Source organism: Bos indicus, chromosome 26 (assembly GCF_029378745.1).
Source record: "Bos indicus isolate NIAB-ARS_2022 breed Sahiwal x Tharparkar chromosome 26, NIAB-ARS_B.indTharparkar_mat_pri_1.0, whole genome shotgun sequence".
NCBI lineage: Eukaryota > Metazoa > Chordata > Mammalia > Artiodactyla > Bovidae > Bos > Bos indicus.
The window spans coordinates 46,953,345-46,973,576 of record NC_091785.1 but is presented as its reverse complement, the minus strand read 5'-3'; the positions used below and the strand labels follow the sequence as shown (position 1 = coordinate 46,973,576).

General features: G+C 50.2%; 1 protein-coding gene across 3 annotated transcripts in view; it reads left to right on the top strand.

Annotated features, from left to right (window-relative positions):
* The window catches only part of MKI67 (marker of proliferation Ki-67), a 29,922-nt gene that overhangs the window by 7,705 nt on the left and 1,985 nt on the right, over positions 1–20,232 (top strand). The window contains exons 6-14 of one of the 3 annotated variants that reach the window (XM_070781094.1): positions 1,183–1,228; positions 1,671–2,768; positions 4,203–4,378; positions 5,544–5,874; positions 5,966–6,084; positions 6,182–6,353; positions 8,964–9,119; positions 11,026–18,146; positions 19,582–20,025. In XM_070781094.1, the coding sequence (XP_070637195.1) occupies positions 1,183–1,228; positions 1,671–2,768; positions 4,203–4,378; positions 5,544–5,874; positions 5,966–6,084; positions 6,182–6,353; positions 8,964–9,119; positions 11,026–18,146; positions 19,582–20,025 (9,663 nt within the window). Of the gene's footprint in view, positions 1–1,182; positions 1,229–1,667; positions 2,769–4,202; positions 4,379–5,543; positions 5,875–5,965; positions 6,085–6,181; positions 6,354–8,963; positions 9,120–11,025; positions 18,147–19,581; positions 20,026–20,232 lie in introns of all 3 variants that reach the window. The other 2 variants (XM_070781093.1, XM_019953126.2) reach the window with 2 other exon arrangements.

Genomic DNA, 20,232 nt, shown 5'->3' with positions numbered 1-20,232 from the left:
ACAGTCCATGGGGGTCGAAAAGAGTCAGATGCGACTGAGCAGCTAAATACTCCCACACACAGCTTCTGAGGTATCCCGTCTATCACCACACCCTCCAACTTGCTGTTGTTATTCATTCACTCAGTCGTGTCCAACTCTTTGTGACTCCATGGACTTCAGCATGCCAGGCTTCCCTGTCCTTCACTATCTCCTGGAGTTTGTGAACTTGTAACTCTTAACTTGTGAGTGGGTATAAAGAAACCAATCAAAAAGTTGAACTAAGGGTTAGATAGGGGGTTCCAAGGGTCTGTGACCAGAGTGTTATCTGGGTTGGGATAACAGAAATATCGAAATTGAATACTTAGAACATGTCATCTGACTGATCTTTATGACTGTTGGATATTATCGTGCAAAAAATACAGGCTTATATTTTGTACAGACTTTTTAAATTTTAATTGGTTTTTATTGTTCAGAAACTGAGCCCTCACACAGGAAGTTTGACAAGCAGTGCATTCAATACCAAGAAATCGGAAATTGATTAAAGACAGAAGTTAAAGTATTTGCCGTTGGGTATATTTTGTGATTTCCCCCAGTGATTCAGAGGACATTATTCTTCTAACTTTGGAACAGTATTGGACTTTGTATCTTGTATCTTGTTATTCTGTAGTCGGTCTTCACCGGATAAAAAGCTGCCTGGGAAAGATCATGAAGGCAGCCAAGCAGGAAAGCTAGATCTGATCCCAGTGCTCTGAGGGTGCAGAGCCTCTGGGCGCGCTGTTCACCTCTGCCTTAACTCCTGGGCTTTCAGATACACCTCCAGTGTCTGCCAGCAGAGAGCCCACATGCTAAATTAATCCCACTTCCCCCATGGATCCTATAGCCAATTTTTGCTAAAACGGAGTGTGAAGGCGATGACCCTGTGCCTTTGGTAGGTTCCCAGACCCTGAGGGTAGGTGATGTTGACTTTCAGCTTTGATTCTTCTTTCACAGAAGTTCAATGAATTAAAAAACCATCTGAGAAATCCTTGTGTTGTGAGCACCAGCACCTGAAGGTCTGGGCTCATTTCCCAAAGTCTCTTCAAGTCCTAAAGAGCAGTAGGGTAGAGAAGGCCATCCCGCCGGAAGAGTATCTCAGTAAATATGATTTACTGTCAGTATCTGAAAAGGCTTCTAAATTGATCTTCGTATTTTGCCCATTTACAGGAAGCTTCACGTCGGGTCTCAAGATCCAGCTTATCTTCCAATCCAGGTCAGTAGTTTTTTGTTTTCGTTTGTTTTCCTGAGATCCTGTAAGATCAGTTCTTCATGTAGACTTGTGGTGAGGAAGGGACAGACATAGGCAGGCACCCGAGTTAACCTTTCCCCCAAGTGGTGTTTGGGCGCCATGCTGGATGGAGGGTCCGCGTGGAGACACATTGGCTGACTCAGTTGTCCCCTTAATTCTGGGCAGATTGGCAGCACTGGATGCCTGAGACTGGCTGTCACACGCTGAAGTGCTTTATCTATTTGCTTTGTAATATTAGTGTCAGAATACTGTCACCATACATTTTGGACATTAAGAAAGTTTTAGGCCAAGTGAAAAGCTAGGTTTTTAAGACAGTTTGAAATAGTTTCCAAAATGTGCATATTGCGCATGTTAAAATCATTGAGAAAATCTCAAACTTCTTATTTCATAATTCATTGTCAAGAAGGGAAAGCTCAAGATTCCAGCGCCCATTCAGAAGTCACGGAAGAAGCTGTTTCAGGAAGGCCTGTGGCCCACGGGGAAGACGTCACGGCCACACACGCTGTCTCAGGGCGCCAGGAAGACCATGTGTCCAGGAAAACACCCGGTCGTGTTCGTTCCTCAGAACTTCCTGGAGATACCTGCAGAGGTCCGACGGATCCTACCACCGGGGACTTGAAAGAAGATCGCAGTGTAGCATCAGGGACCTGTCGTGAAGAACCGAAGGCTCTTTCCTCCATACAATGTCTTAAGAGGAGTGACCAAAGTGAGTCTCCCTTTAGGAAGCTTTACGAGTCAATGAAAGTGGAGTTAGATGTGAACCCAGGAAAAGACAATGTTCTGCAGAATCGCAGAAAATCAGGACTGCAGCATCACTGCACAGCGGGCAGAGAAAGCGCTGATGGGTTACAGGACGAGACTCTGGTCTCCCCCAAATCCAGACGGAAGTCGGGCCGAAGCCCCCACATGAAGGCAGACCCTGGTTTGGGGGAGCAAGGAAGTAGCCAGACTGAGGGAGACGGGAGTGGGGAGCCGGTTCAGATGCCCAAGGAGCCCAAGAGTCCTGGCATCGCCCTCACGGAGACGGAGACAAGGAAAACCAGGACCCCTGTGTGGTGTTCACAGCAAACCACAATGCCCCTGTGGTGTTCACCACACAGCCCCTCCCGGAGGCAGCGGAGTGAAGACCCGAGTGTCGGCGGTGGCCGTGTATCCCAGAGTCTAGACCAAAGTGAAGGCTCCAGGGCAGATGATCAGATGTTCACTCCCCAGAAGTTCTTGCCTGGAAATCAAACACCTGTTAAAATTGGGAGTTTTGAAAATACACCAGAAAAGCTTTTCTCCAGAAAGAGGAAGAGTGTTCCTGCAAATGTTGACCGTCTGACTGCAGAAACTGAGATTCCACCTCCGATGATCTCAGCTCCACTGGCCCTTCAAGTAGAAAGGAAGATTGAGAGCGATCTTCTCAACAAGCCTGAGAAGCTGGGCCCGGCAACTGGACAAGTGGGCCCTGGGTTATCCGGTCTCGACACAGCTGACGTCAGCAGCTTCGGTGATTCCACGAGTAAGTCTGTTTAACTGTCCGTTTATTTCCCCCCCGAAGTTTGCGCCTACCTCGTGTCTAGGTGTGAATTAGCGGTCCTTCCTTCATTTGCTAATGATTCGCTCTGAGGCACTTAGGGACCGTGTTAAGAGCCATATTCGTCATCTGCCCATAGATTTATGTGAAAACCCTGATAACTCACCAACCAGAGGAGGTGCTGGCTACTAGGGAAGAACTAGCAGGGGTCTAAGGAGATAGGGTGGCCCCAAAATATATTTGATTCTTGGGAGAATAAGCTTGAGCATAATTGCTTTTCATAGAAGTTCAGTTCTGAACTATAAGCTCTTATATCCTATAAGTTGGGCCTTTAGAATAAGCAGTGGAAACCCCTTGGAAATCTTTTCATGTGGAGTGGTTCCTAGAACACCCTTGGACTGCCTCCGTGGGTTTATGTGCCAGGTGCTGCTGTGGGTGCCCTTCAGACACCTGCTCCCCAGCCTCCATGCTGGCACAGGCGGGCCCGTGGGACAGGTGTCGTATTCTCTTCTGCAAGTGGGGAAGCCACCTGATGGCATGCCGCAGGCGGCAGAGATGTGACCCGTGGGGCAGGAGGGGCAGCTCGGGAGCCTCCCACACTCCCTAGGGGACCCCAGGTGCTCAGAGGCTGTGCCCGGCTCATAGTCCTCCGGGGGGACTCCCGGGTGCTCTCAGGCTGTGCCCGGCTTATAGTCCTCATGGGGACCCCTGGGTGCTCTCAGGCTATGCCCGGCTCACAGTCCTCATGGGGACCCCCTGGGTGCTCAGAGGCTGTGCCCAGCTGTCGGCTCTGCATCTGCAGGGAGCCCGTGGGGTGGGGTGTGTGGTTCTGAAATCAGACTCACGTGCATGACTTCATGGTGTTCCCCATGAGTGTCACAAATGGGGCATGTCACTTAGACAAGGGTTTGTGTTAATGAGCAGTTCACAAAGGTGTGTAGTTGGGCCTGTCTGTCCAGATCTCCGGGAGAAGCTTCCAGCCCCTGGTTCCACTCACATGCAGGTCTGGGTGAGGCCTGAGTGTGAGTCCCTTGGGAAAGCCTACTCAGGCCACTGCTGGAGCTCATTGCTGGCATCGCCCTGGTCCACCAGTGGGGACCACTGATCAGGGAGCTCATCGCTGGCATCCCCGTGGTCCAGAGTGGGGACCATTGATCAGCCATGCCCTGCATTAGGCTCCGTCCGCACAGGACTTGTCACCGTGTAAACAGAGTCCTTGCACTGTTGCGTTGGGCCTTGGCATTTCGTGGTTTGTCCTGGATCTTTTGTTAGCTTCGTCAGCATCAGGAGAGTATGAGGGTGGTGAGGTGCCAGGCCTCAGGGAACTCGCAGTAGGTTTGTCTTTAATGGTTAGTGGAAGCAGGTCACACCTGGGGCGCGGTTTCCTTTGCACTCTGACATCTGTGCCCATTCCTCTAGATAAGATGGAGGGCATGGCTGCAAAGAGGAGGCGGGTCTCCTTTGGGGGTTGCCTGAGACCCGAATTATTCGACGAAAACTTACCTCCCAACACACCTCTCAAAAGAGGAGAGACGCCAAAGCAAAGACGGTCACTGGCCGCCCACACGCCCACCGTCCTGAAGAAAATCATCAAGGTGAGGCTCCCCACGGGTCCCCCTGGGGTCTGATGATGGCGTACATCCTTGGTCCACACTCTTTCTAAGGGCTTCCCTGGTGGCTCAGCGGTAAAGGATCTGCCTGCAGTGCAGGAGACCCGGATTTGATCCCTGGGTCAGGAAGATCCCCTGGAGAAGGGACTGGTAACCCACTCCACCATTCTTGCCTGGGAAATCCCATGGACAGAGGAGCCTGGTGGGTTACAGTCCATGAGGTTGCAAAGGGTTGGATGTGACTGAAGTGACGAACACTTTTTTTTTCACTCTTTACAAACCTCTCACACTAGTAGAATGACAGTGAAGACCTTCTTTCTAAGAAAAAAATAAAAAGCCAACATCTCTGTGAGGACGCATTCCCAGGGGTGTTGGCAAATGGACCCTGAGTTCCGAACCACAACCCAAGGGTGCCTGAGCACAGGTGGGTCCTCAGGACCTCCCTTCTCTGCAGAGGCGGCCTGCCGACCACACTTCTGGGCCAGGTGGTCACGCTCGGGTTATAGTTAAATACCATTTGGAAAGACAGAGCCGTAAGATTGTGTTTTTTCCCTTTTAGAATGACGAGGTGAAAGACAGAGCTTGGATGGCATGCACACCATGGTTTTGACCGTCAGCTCTTTAGAATTTTTCATCACTGACCCTTTAGGGGTGTGATCTTACATCTCTAGAGAGGTGTGGACCCCACCCCCTAGCTCCCCTTCTCCACAGGGCCTGGATAGTCTTTAATTTCTTTTCATTTCAGTTAATTTTCTTTTCCTGTTGGTATGTCTCCTTCCCACCTCTTTTGTATGAGCCCTGGAAACGGGCCGAACCCAACCTTCTGATGGGTTTGGAACCCACGCTGACCCGAGGTGGTTAGATTCCCACGGAGTGTGTTTCCTTGGATATAGATCAGAGCCCCACTCATCAGGAAGTTCCTTCCACCTTTCCACTGGAAATGCCTCAGTTAAGACTTATTCAGTGCTTTCTTTTCTCCCTTCTTTTTAAGTGAGAGACACAGACTCCTATCTCCGCTGTACGCTTGACAGACACTAGTCAGGGCAGTCGGTGCTTCGAGATTTGCACGACTAAAATTGTTGCATAGGTAGGGTTTTCACATTCATTACACGGATGTTATATTTGGGGTAAGGTTTCCTACACATTCCAGTCTTGCCAGGAGCAGCCCCAGCCATCAGGGAAAGAAGATTCTTCAGAAGTCCGTCTGAAAGTGACCTCACCGGATGCCTTCATGAGCCCTCTGGCTGCTAACGCCGTCCACACTTCTGCGGCCACTCCTGACCGATGCCGCAGGCTGTCCAAGGTGTCTTGCGTGTCCGGGGTCAGCAGGTCCCCGCATCAGACAGATGTCCCCAGAAAAGGAGGGAGACGGAGCGGCAGCCTCCCTCCCCAGAGAGCCTCTCTGGAGCGGAACCAGCATGGGATCCTCCAGACGATTTTCTCCAGGAGAAGGAGCGGTGCCTCGGAAGCCAATTTGATCGGTAAGTGCGTGGTGTCTGCAGATGGGGTTCGAGGCGGACTTTCCTGTGGGTGCCGGTTTGGGAATGTCTCCGCATCTCTTTCCTGTGACAGTGGCAAGATCATGGGCAGATGTGGTAAAACTCGGTGCCAAGCAGGCCCAGAATAAAGCTGTGAAACGTGGCCTTCCCAAGCAACCGGGCAGACGGCAGAGAAGAGCCAACACTCCGAAGGTGCGTGTTCCAACGTGGCGTGTGCTCTTGCATCAGGGGGATGTGAAGGGTGGCTTTCAGGCTTTGACGTGTTGTCGATATCCCGATCGTTTTCCAGAAGCCGCCCGGCCCCGTTCACAGTCAGTTCAGCACCGGCCACGCGAACTCTCCCTGCACCATCGTCATAGGGAAAGCTCAGCTCGAGAAAGTGACCGCACCGGCTCGGCCCTACAGGGTGATAAACAACTTCTTGGTCAGCAAACCGAGGGACTTCAGTGAAGATCTTTCAGGTAAAAGCATAGCCCTGTCTCTTATAAACCAGAGCCCTGTCCTCCTCCTGTGGGGGTTCCACCTGGGTGGGCATTTCGTTTGTTTATCTGCTGTGCCTGGGACAGGAAGATAAATAATCCAGACAACTCGGGGGCGGGGGGCGGCATGGTGTTCAAGGAAGAGGGAGCTGGATTGGAGAGCAAGGACCGGTCCCCGACGATCTGGGGTCACATGTCCTGCAGGAAGCAGATGGGAAATGCACACTTGTTTTCCCTTTGGATTGAAGAGCAGTTGGTTTACAGTGTTGTGTTAGTTTTAAGTGTGTAGCACAGAGATTCAAATATATATGTATATAATTATTAAAAAAAAATATTTCTTTAGCTGTTTTACTTGTCTGGCGGTGTCAGTTCTTTGTGGCACACAGGCTTCTCTCTAGTCGTGGTGACGCAGGCTCAGTAGTTGAGACACGCAGGCTTAGTTGCCCCTCTGACATATGGGATCTTAGTTCCTTGACCAGGGATCAAACCCATGTCCGCTACATTGGAAGGCAAATTCTTAACCACTGGACCACCAGGTGACGGCTGTATTCTTTTTAAAATTCTTTTCCAGTATGAGTTACTACTACAGTATGAGTTATACTCGGAAATGGAGTATAGTTCCGTGTGCTATTCGGTAGATCCTTGGTGGTTCCCTAAGTGAATGCACATCATTGCCTGGCAGAGCAGCACAGGTACAGGAGAACTGGCAGCCACTGTGTGCTTGGTGAGGAAAGCAGGCTTGCTTGTATAATTGCCCTTTCTTTGCATCTCTACCAGTGAGTTACCCCAGAGTTGGGGTATTTGATTTAAGTGATATTTTGCTTCTTGAAGACTTCCTCCCCTTGTTTTGTGGAACAAAGGCCTGTGGAGGGGTTTCCTTGAACCTTTCGTAGTTGAGCCAGTGTTGCCATTTTTAAAGTATGATGTGACCTGCTTGTGCTTGGACCAGGTTAGGGCCACGGCAGGGCCCTGGCTCTGAGCTTTGATGCTATTGGTGCATGGCTTGCCCAGTGGCTTCCCTTCTGAGCTCCCACTTCTGGTGGGAGGTGACACTTGCATCCATTAGGTGGCATCCCGTTTTTATCTCCTGGCAGATTTTCAGACGGGAAAATTACTGTACCACTTATATAACAATGCAAGATGCCCTCTAATTAAAGTCACATCTGGAGCAACACATTTAGCTTTTTAAAAGTAAACTACAAATCATTCTGGGAGGATGCCCCATGAGGGGAAAAAAAACTTGGAGCTCGGGCTTCCGTGGTGGCCCAGTGGATAAGAATCCGCCTGCCAAAGCAGGAGACACAGGTTCGAGCCCTGGTCTGGGAGGATCCCACGTGCTGCGGGGTAACTAAGCACATGTGCCTCAAGTACTGAGCCTGTGGAGTAACTAAGCGCATGTGCCTCAAGTACTGAGCCTGTGCTCCAGAGCCCGTGTTCTGCAGCAGGAGAAGCCACTGCCATGAGGAGCCTGCGGACCATAACTCAAGAGCAGCCCCCAGTTGCCACAACCAGGGAAAAGCCCACTCAGCAGTGAAGACCCCCTGCACAGCCAAACATAAACAAATAAAAATTAAAAAAAAAAAAAATTAGAGCTTACACCACCCAACATGCAGCTCCATGTGTATCTGTGTATCCCTGTAAATTGTGCACACTGAGAGTGTGTTAAGGTGTATGTCGTGAAACAGTGAAGACAAAGATGAAGAGAAGTTTAAATACTTAGCACGTGGGGTGTGGGTGTTCTCAGCCTTCCTCCAAAACATTTTGTAGACATTCAACAATGGTCACCCTCAGTGTGAGTACTTTTATGACAAAACATTAACACATGATGAAGCCTAAATATCCTGGATATTTTCAGTGAGGCCTTAGCAGTAGTGGATGGATGAGGTTTTAAGGGGCTTGGCTGGCTTGGGTACCTTCAGAACAGGCTGCCAAACACACTTTGCAGATGTTGCCAGCCTGAGAGCATCTTTTTGATCCATTGTTGTCAGAATGAGAACAATAAGGAGAATGGGGGATAATGAATGTTTGAGAAACTTAAATCTTCCCTTTGGAGAACTGTATTTTTTTTTCCCCTTGAGGTTTTGTTAGTACTGCCTTTTGGTGTTAAAATGAAAAGGAGGTGATATTATTACTTGAGAGTACTAAAAATGGGCAGTCCTATGTCACTTTTAAAATCTGGAGACATTTTGTTTGTACATGAACTCCAGAACTGCATCCCTAAGGACGTTTTCAGGAAGCTTGAGGGCCCTAGGTTTCGGCAGGCATGGTAGGGAGACCCCCCACAGGGCAATCTCTGTCCTCTCCGCAGCACTCACATCTGGAGAACACTAAAAGACTGCAGATATCGACCTCCTTCATTAGATCTTTCCAAGAAGAAGGGCAGAGGAGATGTGATAAATGATCTAACTCCCCAGTGCCCGCTTCTAAAAATGGGTTCACAACCAGCATCACCCTCTCCTGAGACTCTATCCCTGGAATTCTAGGGGGTGATGTGTTATTTGGCTTCTGCCATCCCCTCTTTTGTGCTTGACGGGCATGCTTGTTTGCAGGTATGGGCAGTCTACTAACTGCTTTTCCACTGTTGTGTGACAGGGCTGCCTGAAATGTTCAAGACACCAGTAAAAGAGAAGCCGCAAAGGATGAGCATGTGTCCCCCCACTTTTCCAAATTCAGAGGATTTGCTTGGAAAAGAGCTTCCAGGACCTCATTCAGGAGAAAAACCTCTGCTGTGCACTTTGGAAAATTTTGGTTGGTTTCCTTTTTTCACCCCAGCACTTTGATCTTTTCAGTCAGAACTGTAGACAGTCTTCTTTTGTTACAAAAGCTATGGTATTATCTCTCTATGACAGATAATGCTGTCCAGCTTCTTTGTCCTATTGTTTATAGGGGGAATTTCTATCAGCAGTAGAACCAGCACTGACTTTCAGAGACTTGCATAAAAAGGCAAACCCGTTTACTAACCATAAGCTCCCTCTGTGCACGTGGCCTTCTTCATCTTGCATAAGTGAAGAGGTTGACAAGCAGCCAAGTGTAATCATCTCTCTTCGTGTGTGTGTGCGTGTGCTAGGTCGCTTGTTGCGTCTGACTCTTTGTGACCCCATGGACTGTATGTAGCCCACCAGACTCCTCTGGCCATGGGATTCTTCAGGCAAGAATACTGGAATGGGTTGCGATGCCTTCCTCCAGGGGACCTTCCCCACCCAGAGATCAAACCTGTGTCTTTTAAGTCTCCTGCATTGACAGCGGGTGCTTTACCACTAGTGCCACCTGGGAAGCCCTCTCTCATCATGGTGGTGGTTTAGTCACTAGGTTGTGTCCTACTCTTGCGAGCCCATGGACTGTAGCCTGCCAGGCTCCTCTGTCCATGGGATTCTCCAGGCAAGAATACTGGAGTGGGTTGCCATTTCCTTCTCTAGGGAATCTTCCTGATCCGGGGATCGAACCTATGTCTCCTGCATTGCAGGCAGATTGTTTACCAACTTAGCTAGAAGGGAAGCTCTCATCATACTTGTAGGTAAATTACTCAGATGTGAAAGTGCTGTCGGCAAAGAGAAAGACAGCAGGTGTCCACCGCGCAGGTACTGAGGCTTCTCTGGGGTAGACACCTGCCACAGGATGAGTGTGAGATGGACACATGATGTCTATCTTCTCTGCCATTGACACTGATCACCATGTACCTGTCGTAGAGAGAACAGCATGCTATGCTTGAGGTGCTTCCTATCGCTGAAAAATAGATGTTTCCTGTGTAACACAGACCCTAAGCACGCTAAGTATAATCCCCATTATTGCATTGGTGGTCCAGCAGATTGAACAGCTGTTTCTATGGTTTGATGGAAAAAATGTCTGTCACTGAGACCTGGGTGGCAGCCTTCAGAGGACCTTTCTTTCTTTTTTAAGATTTTTTTTTTCTTAATGTGGACTATTTTTCAAGTCTATTGAATTCATTACAATACTGCTTCTGTATTATATTTTCGTTTTTTTTAGCCAAGAGGCATGTGGGATTTTTGCTCCCTGACCAGTGTTCGAACCCATACCTCTTGCATTGGAAGGTGAAGGTTTAACCACTGGACCACAAGGGAAGTCCCAGGGAACCCCTGCTAAGGAATTATTTTTCTTTTACCTAATTCCTATAGCTCCTTATCACCACCTATGATGACCTCACTCTATAGCACCCTTAACATGATTCATCGGAGAAGGCAATGGCACCCCACTCCAGTACTCTTGCCTGGAAAATCCCATGGATGGAGGAGCCTGGTAGGCTGCAGTCCATGGGGTTGCGAAGAGTCAGACACGACTGAGCGACTTCACTTTCATTTTTCACTTTCATGCACTGGAGAAGGAAATGGCAACCCACTCCAGTGTTCTTGCCTGGAGAATCCCAGGGATGGGGGAGCCTTGTGGGCTGCAGTCTATGGGGTCGCACAGAGTCGGACACGACTGAAGTGACTTAGCGGCAGCAGCAGCAGCATTATTCATACATGGGTGTGGTTCACGTCAGACAGATTTATCTCTGTCTGGTAGAGACAGCCTCATATCCTGGGGTGGATGAGAGTCAAAACTAGCTTTTAAGTAATATTTTATGAGAATCAGATAGCAAATTGGCACAACACAGTGAACAGAATCTGTTTATCATGTGTGTTTTAATATTTTATAGGCGAAGATGTGTTTCCTAGGACTCACGATACAGTGAAAGGGCCATCTGATCAAAGTTCTGCAAGCCCTGCCTTGAGACGCCCCAGTATTAAAATGAGCGAAGATCCTGTGAAAACACCAAGGAGCACGAATAAAACCATAGCTGCTGAGATAAAAACTCCTGTGTCCACAACAGCGACTCCAAAGGCAACATCAAGTGCAAACAGGTCTAGAAGGTCTGCAGAGCTCAGCGGTGTGCAGACGCCAGGTACAGGGCCAGAGAACCAAGACGCAAAACCTGACACCATTGAGGACATCTTGGGAAGACGTCTGAGGAAAACACCACAACCAGAGCTGAAGCCGGAGAGAGACACAAAGGAAAGTGAAAAGTCGTTCGAACAATGTAAGCAAAACATCAAATCAAAAGAAAATTCTGAAAAGACGATAGCTGTGAGGAGATCAAGACGAGCCTCAGAGCTGAAGTGTGAACCAGCGGCAGACCTGACCACCCTCCAGAGATCGCAGGACACAGAGCCCGAGGAGAAGCAGGTGGACATCCTGAGTCTCCTACAGACTCCAGTTCATGCCAAGGAAGTGATGGATGCAAAGAACAAAGCCACAAGGATGAGCTGTAAGTCTCCCAAGCCAGGAGCAGTCAGCATACACACCGGGATGAGCACACAGCTCAAGACACCATCCCAGAAAGTGGATGTAGGAAGTTTCTCGGACCTTAGGAAGCTCTCGGAAACTCTGGGGAAAGCCACGCCCACTCAAAGAGAATCAAGAGATGCTAAAAGCATCCAATTGTTTAAGGAAACTTCAAAGCAGAAACTGGACCCTGCAGAGAATTCTGCTGGAAGTAAGAGGAGGCCAACGACACCCAAGGGAAAGGCCCCACCTCTGGAAGACCTGGCTGGCTTCAAAGAACTCTTCCAAACCCCTCATCAAGCCAAGGAACCAATGACTGATGACAAAACCACCAAAACACCCTGTACATCTCCACAGTCAGAGCCAGTCAACACACCAAGTAGAAGGGGACGTCTCAGGACACCTTCCCAGAAGGTGAATGTGCAGGAGGACCTCTCAGCTCTCAGGAAACCTCAACAAACACCAGGAAAAGCCACACGGTCACCCAGAGAACCAGAGGGTGGTGACAAGGGCATTGCAGTGTCTCAGGAAGCTCCAGAAGAGATGCTAGACCTTGCAGAAAAGGTACCTTCAGCCAAGAAGCGACCAAGGACACCCAAGGGAAAGGCTCAGCCCCTAGAAGACCTGACCGGCTTCAAGGAGCTCTTCCAAACCCCAGATCAAGCCAGGGAACCCATGACAGATGCCAAAACCACCAAAACACCCTGTAAATCTTCTCAACCGGAGCCAGTCAACACACCAAGTAGAAGGGGACGTCTCAGGACACCTTCCCAGAAAGTGGACGTAGAAGAGGAGCTCTCATCTCTCGGGAAACCTCAACAAATACCAAGGGGAACCGGGCACTCAGATAGAGAACCAGCAGATGGTGAAGACATCAAAGTGTCCAAGGAAATGCCAAGGCAGAAAATGGACCCTGCAGATTATGTGACTGGAATTAAGAGGCAGTCAAGGACACCTAAAGAAGATGTCCAGTCTCTCGAAGACCTGACTGGCTTCAGAGAACTCTTCCAAACCCCAACCCACACCAACCTGCCAAGGGCTATTGTCAAAACCCCCCAAATGCTTGGCCAGTCTCCACAACTGAAACCAGTCAACATGACACCAACTAGAAGGGGACGTCTCAGAACACCTTCCCAGAAAATGGATGTGCAAGAAGACCTCTCAGCTCTCAGGAAACCTCAGCAAACACCAGGGGAAACCACACAATCACCCAGAGAGCCAGAGGCTGGTGACAGAAGCATTGCAGTATCTCAGGAAGCTCCAGAAGAGATGCTAGACCTTGCAGAAAAGATACCTGCAACCAAGAGGAGGTCAAGAACACCCAAGAGAAAGACCCCACTACTGGAAGACCTGGCTGGCTTTAAGGAGCTCTTCCAAACTCCACATCAAGCCAAGGAAACAATGACAGATGAAAAACCCACCACAATACCCTGTAAATCTCCACCAGCAGAACCAGTCAACACGCCGACCAGTAAGAAGAGACAACTCAAGTCACCTCCCCGGGAAGTGGGCATAGAGGAGGAGCTCTCAGTGCTCAGGAGGCCTGCACAGGCTCCAGGGGGAACCAGGCACTCAGAAGGAGAAGCAGCAGGTGATGGTGAAGACATCAAAGCATTCATGGAAATGCCAAGGCAGAAACTGGACCCTACAGAAAACGTGACTGGAATTAAGAGGCAGCTAAGAACACCCAAGGAAAAGGTCCAATCTCTAGAAGACCTGACTGGCTTCAGAGAGCTCTTCCAGACCCCAAATCACACCAAGGAGCCAAAGGCTGTTCTCAAAACACCCCAAATGCTCTGCACATCTTCCCAATCAGAGTTAATTGTCACACCAACCAATAGAAAGAGACAGCCCAGGACACTTCTTGGGAAGGTGGATACAGAGAAAGAACTGTCAGTGCTTAGGAGACACACACCAGCGTCAGGGCAAACCATGCATACATGGTGCAGAGAACCAGGAGTTGATGATAAAAGCACTGAATTGTTTGAGGAAACGCCAAAGCAGAAACTGGGCCCTGCAGAGAATTCTGCTGGAAGTAAGAGGAGGCCAACGACACCCAAGGGAAAGGCCCCACCTCTGGAAGACCTGGCTGGCTTCAAAGAACTCTTCCAAACCCCTCATCAAGCCAAGGAACCAATGACTGATGACAAAACCACCAAAACACCCTGTACATCTCCACAGTCAGAGCCAGTCAACACACCAAGTAGAAGGGGACGTCTCAGGACACCTTCCCAGAAGGTGAATGTGCAGGAGGACCTCTCAGCTCTCAGGAAACCTCAACAAACACCAGGAAAAGCCACACGGTCACCCAGAGAACCAGAGGGTGGTGACAAGGGCATTGCAGTGTCTCAGGAAGCTCCAGAAGAGATGCTAGACCTTGCAGAAAAGGTACCTTCAGCCAAGAGGCGACCAAGGACACCCAAGGGAAAGGCCCAGCCCCTGGAAGATCTGACCGGCTTCAAGGAGCTCTTCCAAACCCCAGATCAAGCCAGGGAACCCATGACAGATGCCAAAACCACCAAAACACCCTGTACATCTCCACAACCAGAACCAGTCAACCCACCAAGCAGGACACCTTCCCAAAAAGTGAATGTGCTGGAAGGCCTCTCAGCTCTCAGGAAACCTCAACAAACACCAGGAAAAACCACACAGTCACCCAGAGAACCAGAGGGTGGTGACAAGGGCATTGCAGTGTCTCAGGAAGCTCCAGAAGAGATGCTAGACCTTACAGAAAAGGTACCTTCAGCCAAGAGGAGACCAAGGACACCCAAGAGAAAGGCCCAGCCCCTGGAAGACCTGACTGGCTTTAAGGAGCTCTTCCAAACCCCAGATCAAGCCAGGGAACCAATGACAGATGCCAAAACCACCAAAACACTCTATAAATCACCAGCAGAAACAGTCAACACGCCGACCAGTAAGAAGAGACGACTCAAGTCACCTCCCCTGGAAGTGGGCACAGAGGAGGAGCTCTCAGTGCTCAGGAGGCCTGCACAGACTCCACGGGGAACCAGGCACTCAGGAGAAGCAGCAAGTGATTTTGAAGACATCAAAGCATTCACAGGAACGCCGAGGCAGAAACTGGACCCTGGAATTAAGAGGCAGCTAAGAACACCTAAGGAAAAGGTCCAATCTCTAGAAGACCTGACTGGCTTCAGAGAGCTCTTCCAGACCCCAGATCACACCAAGGAGCCAAGGGCTGTTCTCAAAACCCCTAAGATGCTCTGTCAGTCTCCACTACTGGAACCAGTCAACATAACACCAGGTAGAAGGGGAAGTCTCAGGACACCTTCCCAAAAAGTGGACATGCAGGAAGACCGCTCAGCTCTCAGGAAGCCTACACATACACCAGGGGTGACCACACACTCACCCAAAGAACCAGAGGGTGGCGACAGAGGCGCTGCAGTGTCTCGGGAAGCTCCAGAAGAGAAACCAGACCCTGCAGAACATTCAACTGCAAGCAAGAGGCGGCCAAGGACACCCCAGGAAAAGGCCCAACTCTTAGAAGACCTGGATGGCTTCAAAGAGCTCTTCCAAACCCCAGATCGTGCAAATGGAGCAATGACTGATGACAAACTCACCACAATGCCCTGTACATCTCCACCAGCAGAACCATTCAACACACCAACAAGTGAGAAGAGACGACTCAAGTCCTCTCCCCAGAAAGTGGGTGTAAAGGAGGAGCTCTCGGCACTCAGGAGGCCCGCACAGACTCCACGGGGAACCAGGCACTCAGAAGGAGAACAAGCAGGTGATGGTGAAGAAAAAGCATTTAAGAAAACTCCAAAGCAGAAACTGGACTCAGCAGAAAGTTTAACTGGAAGCAAGAGGCGGCCAAGAGCATCACTTAAGGAAAAGGCCCAGCCCCTGGAAGACCTGACTGGCTTTAAAGAGCTCTTCCAAACCCCACGTCAATCCAAGGAACCAATGACTGATAACAGTATCCCTCAAATGCTCTGCCAGTCTCCACAACCAGAACCAGTCACCATAACACCAGGTAGAAGGGGGCATCTCAGGACACCTTCCAAGATAGTGGACAGGCAGGAAGACTGCTCAGCTCTCAGGAAGCCTCAGCAAACACCGGGGGAAACCACACACTCACCCAGAGAACCAGAAGATGGTGACAGAGGCACTGCAGTGTCTCAGGAAGCTCCAGAAGAGAAACCAGACTCTGCAGAAAACGTAACTGCACACAAGAGGTGGCCAAGGATAACTAAGGAGAAAGCCCAGCCCCTGGAAGACCTGAGTGGCTTCAAAGAGCTCTTCCAAACCCCAGATCATGCAAAGCAACCCATAATGATCGATGACCATCCCCCTGCCATACCCTGTAAATCACCAGCAGAACCTGTTACCAGGAGAACAGGTAGAAAGAAACAACTCAGGTCATCGCCAGAGAAAGTGGGTGTAGAAGAGCCCTCAGCACTCAGGAGGCCCTCCCAGACTCCAGAGGAAGCCACACGCATGCAGAGAGAAGCTGAAGAGGATGAAAAAGACATCAAAGTGTGTAAGAAAACTTCAAGGCAGAAACTGGTCTCAGCAGAAAATGTAACTGGCGTCAAGAGTCGGCTAAGAAACATTAAAGAAAAGGCCCAACCCACAGAAGACCCAGCCAGGGTCAAAGAGCCCTTCCAAAACCCCAACCAGACTGAGGAACCAGCGAGTGATGTAAAAATCGCTCCAGCGTCCTGCCAGTCTCCACCAATTCAACCAGTCATCAGGAGAACGACCAGACAGAGACGGCTCAGGTCACCACCAGGAAAAGTGGCCATGGAAGAGCCCTCAGCGTCCACAGGGCCTACACAGACGCCAGGGGATACACACACAGAGCCTGTAGGCAAAGGAAAAGACAGCAAGGTGTTGAAGGAAACTTCAGGGCAGAAACTGAGTCCTGCAGAGAATGTAACAGGCATCAGGAGTCGGCTAAGAACACTTAAGAAAAAGACCCAACCCTTGGAAGACTCAGCCAGTGTCAAAGAGCTCTTCCAAAAGCCAGATCAGGCCAAAGAAGCAGACGGTGATGTTACAATAGCTCCAGGGCCCCGCCCATCCCCACCAGCAGAACCGGTCACCAGGCCAACAAGCAGAAAGAGGCGGCCCAAGTCATCACCAGAGAAAGTGGACAAAGAAGAGCCCACACCGACACCAGGGGAAAGCACACGGGGCCAGCCTGCACGTGATGAAGAAGACAGCAGAGTGCTGAGGGAAAATCCAAGGCAGAAACTCAATCCTGCAGAAAATGTAACTGGAGTCCGGAGTCGGCTAAGAACACTGAGGGAAAAGACCCAACCCCTGGAAGACCCTGCCAGCGTCAAAGAGCTCTTCCAAGACCCAGATCAGGTCAAAGAGCCAGAGGGTGATGTTACAACCACTCCAATGCCCCGCCAGTCTCCACCAGCAAAACCCATCACCAGACCAACAAGCAGAAAGAGGCGACTTAAGGCGTCGCCAGAGAAAGTGGACATAGAAAGGCCCTCGGCGCTCAGAGAGCCCACACGGACACCAGGGGAAACCACACACAGCGAGCCTGTACATGATGAAAAAGACAACAGAGTGTTGAAGGAAAATTCAAAGCAGAAACTCAATGCAGCAGAAAATGTAATTGGGGTCAGGAGCCGACTAAGAACACTGAAGGAAAAGACCCAACCCCTGAAAGACCTGGCCGGTGCCAAAGAGCTCTTCCAAAAGCAAGATGGGGCCAAGGAACCAGTGAGTGATGTTACGACGGCTCCAGCGCCCCACCAGTCTCCACCAGCACAACCAGTCACCAGGAGAACAGGTAGACAGAAACAGCTCAGGTCACCACCAAGAAAAGTGGCTGTAGACAAGCCCTCAGCGCTTAGCAGGCCTGCACAGACTCCAGGGGAAATGACGCACACAGAACCTGTGGGCGATGAGAACAAGATCAAGATGGCCAAGGAAATGTCAAGGAGGAACCTGAACTCAGCAGAAAACTTCATTGGCGTCAGGAGTCGGCGAAAAGCATTTCAGGAGAAGACGGTGGAAGACCCAGCCGGTTCCCAGGAGCCCTTCCAAAAGCCTGATCAGGCCGAGGAACTGGAAAGCAGTTCTACTGCCATCAAGAGAGCCTCAAAGCAAACAGCAGACAGAAGACCTGTAGAAACATCCCAAAGAGTCCTCAGGGCCCCTAAAGTAAGATTCACAGAAGACCTTGTGGGCAGCAGAGAGCCTGCAAAACACCCAGGTGAAAGTTGCGTTTCCCCGTCCCCCGAGAGGGAGCAGGGAGAAGACGGAAGAGTCACAGGCAGGAAGAGACTGCGCCCTGTGACAGCTGCCCAGGACCCCGAGGACGAGAGGCCACTCCAGAAGAAGCAGAGGACAGCCCCCAGGGAGACACGGGAGCCCCCCAAACCCCCAGGAGTGAAGAAGAGAAGCCTGCGGACTTTGGCACAAAGGACTGAACCTGGGGGAAACCTGCCCAACGATGACCTAAAAGCTAAAGCTACGGATCCGCAAGAAGTCGCACAGGCTCCGAATAAGGTGATGGGAGGAGTGATGTGACTGTGCCCTGTGGGCTTCCCAGGTGGCGGCGGTCGTAAAGAGCCCGCCTGCCAGTGCAGGAGACGTAAGAGATGCGGATTTGATCCCTGGGTCGGAAAGATCCCCTGGAGGAGGGCATGGCGACCCACTCCAGTCTTCTTGTCTGGAGGATCCTATGGACAGAGGAGCCTGGCAGGCTACAGTCAATGGGGTCGCAAAGAGTTGAACATGACTGAATGACTTGGCACAGCACAGCACCTTGGGTGGATGCTCTCCATTCTGGCATAAATTTGCTATCAACTGTATGTAACCCCGATGTAAGTGGGGGTCCCCTTTCCCTCGGGGTCCACAGGCAACACAGTGAGTAGCTGCAGAACTGGAGAGCGTCCCCTTAGAGTTTACAGAGCTGTTGCTCGGTCGTGTCCGACTGCAACCCCGTGGACAGTGAGTAGCTGCAGAACTGGAAAGCGTCCCCTTAGAGTTTACAGAGCTGTTGCTCGGTCGTGTCCGACTGCAACCCCGTGGACTATCGCTCTCCAGGTTCATGTGTCCATGGGATTCTCCAGGCAAGAAGACTGGAGTGGGTTGCTGTTTCACTCTCCAGGGGATCTTCCTATGTTCGTCTTCAAAGATATGGAGCTTTATGCTGAGAAAAAGTGGGCAACTCAGACCTGCCTTGTTCTAGACACTGAGACCTGGAGGGCTGAGTACAAGTAGTATCTGCATCCGTACTTAAACAATTGGAACAATTCGCCCAGGGTATGTGTGTCCTGGGAAGACCATCACTGTCCGGGCTGTTGGCGAAAGTGTTTGTCGCTTAGTTGTGTCCAGCATTTTGCGACCCCGTGAACTGCAGCCCGCTAGCCTCCTCTGTCCAGGGGATTCTCCAGGCAGAACACTGGAGTGGGTTGCCAGTCCCTTCTCCAGGGGATCTTCCCGACCCAGGGATTGAACCCAGGCCCCCTGCATGGCAGGCAGATTCTTTACCATCTAAGCCAGTAAGGAAGCTATACGTGTTGTCAGAGACGTTTGTAAATTGGATTCCAGAAACTGAAATTTTCCTCTTCTGGTCTAGCAATGACTTGAAGGATTAGGAAATCATTTTCTGTCTGAATATTGGGGTGTTTTCCTGGAATATCCTTTTAATGCTTGTTAAAATCACGTTGATGTGTGTGACAGACATTGTGGTTGGAGTTCATACTGAATTCCTTACTTAGGGTTTATTGGTGGAAATGGTGATTTCTCTGTAGGAGCAAATTGACAGGTACACCCCTGACTTGCTTAGACTTACTTGCATGTTAGGATATGAATCAATGGCAAATGTTGCAATTGATTCCCCTTTGAGTTCACTTTCAAATGATGTTCTCCATGTTGAGATTTGTAATTTGTATTCCTCATTCTTGACATTTTGTGGATGTCTTTTGAATTTTTTTAGGGAGTGTCCCTGCGTTCCAGGCGTCCTGCTAAAACTTCTGTAGAGGAGCAAAGACCTGAGGTTCTTATATCAGAAGAAAAGGTGAAAATAAAGAGAAGCGAAAAGAAGTCCGTGCAGCCCTCCCAGGAGATGAAGCTCCAGAGCCCTGAAGATGGAGCCAAGAAGCCTGCCTCTGGGGGCAAAGTTGAAGAGAGGAGGACACGCTCAAGACCTGGGAGGCAGAACCAGCCGCCTTTGCCTGAGGCTGCAGAAGAGAAAGCGAGGGAGGGAAGGGTGGACATCCCAGCGAAGAAGCAGGAAGAGAAAGAAGGGACAGGACATTCAGACCCCAAGGGTTCGAGATCCAGAAAGGTTAGCGTCCGCCCTCGAGGAAACCCTTCAGAGACTGCATCTGAGCAGAGAGTGACCCGGAGTGCCAAGAGATGTGCCCACAGTCTTCAGAAGGCTAGTAATCTCCTGTTGCTCTTTTTCTAAGCATAGACACTATGTCAGTAGAGGTTTAGCCCACGCTGCGAGAGCAGATGCAGCAAATGGGATAATACGCTGCCAACCCTCAGTTAAACTAGCATGAGAAGCAGGCGTCTAAACCATATTCTGTGGCTCAGTATTCAGGTGGATGTGGCTTGGGAATTCCACTTGAATAGTAAATTC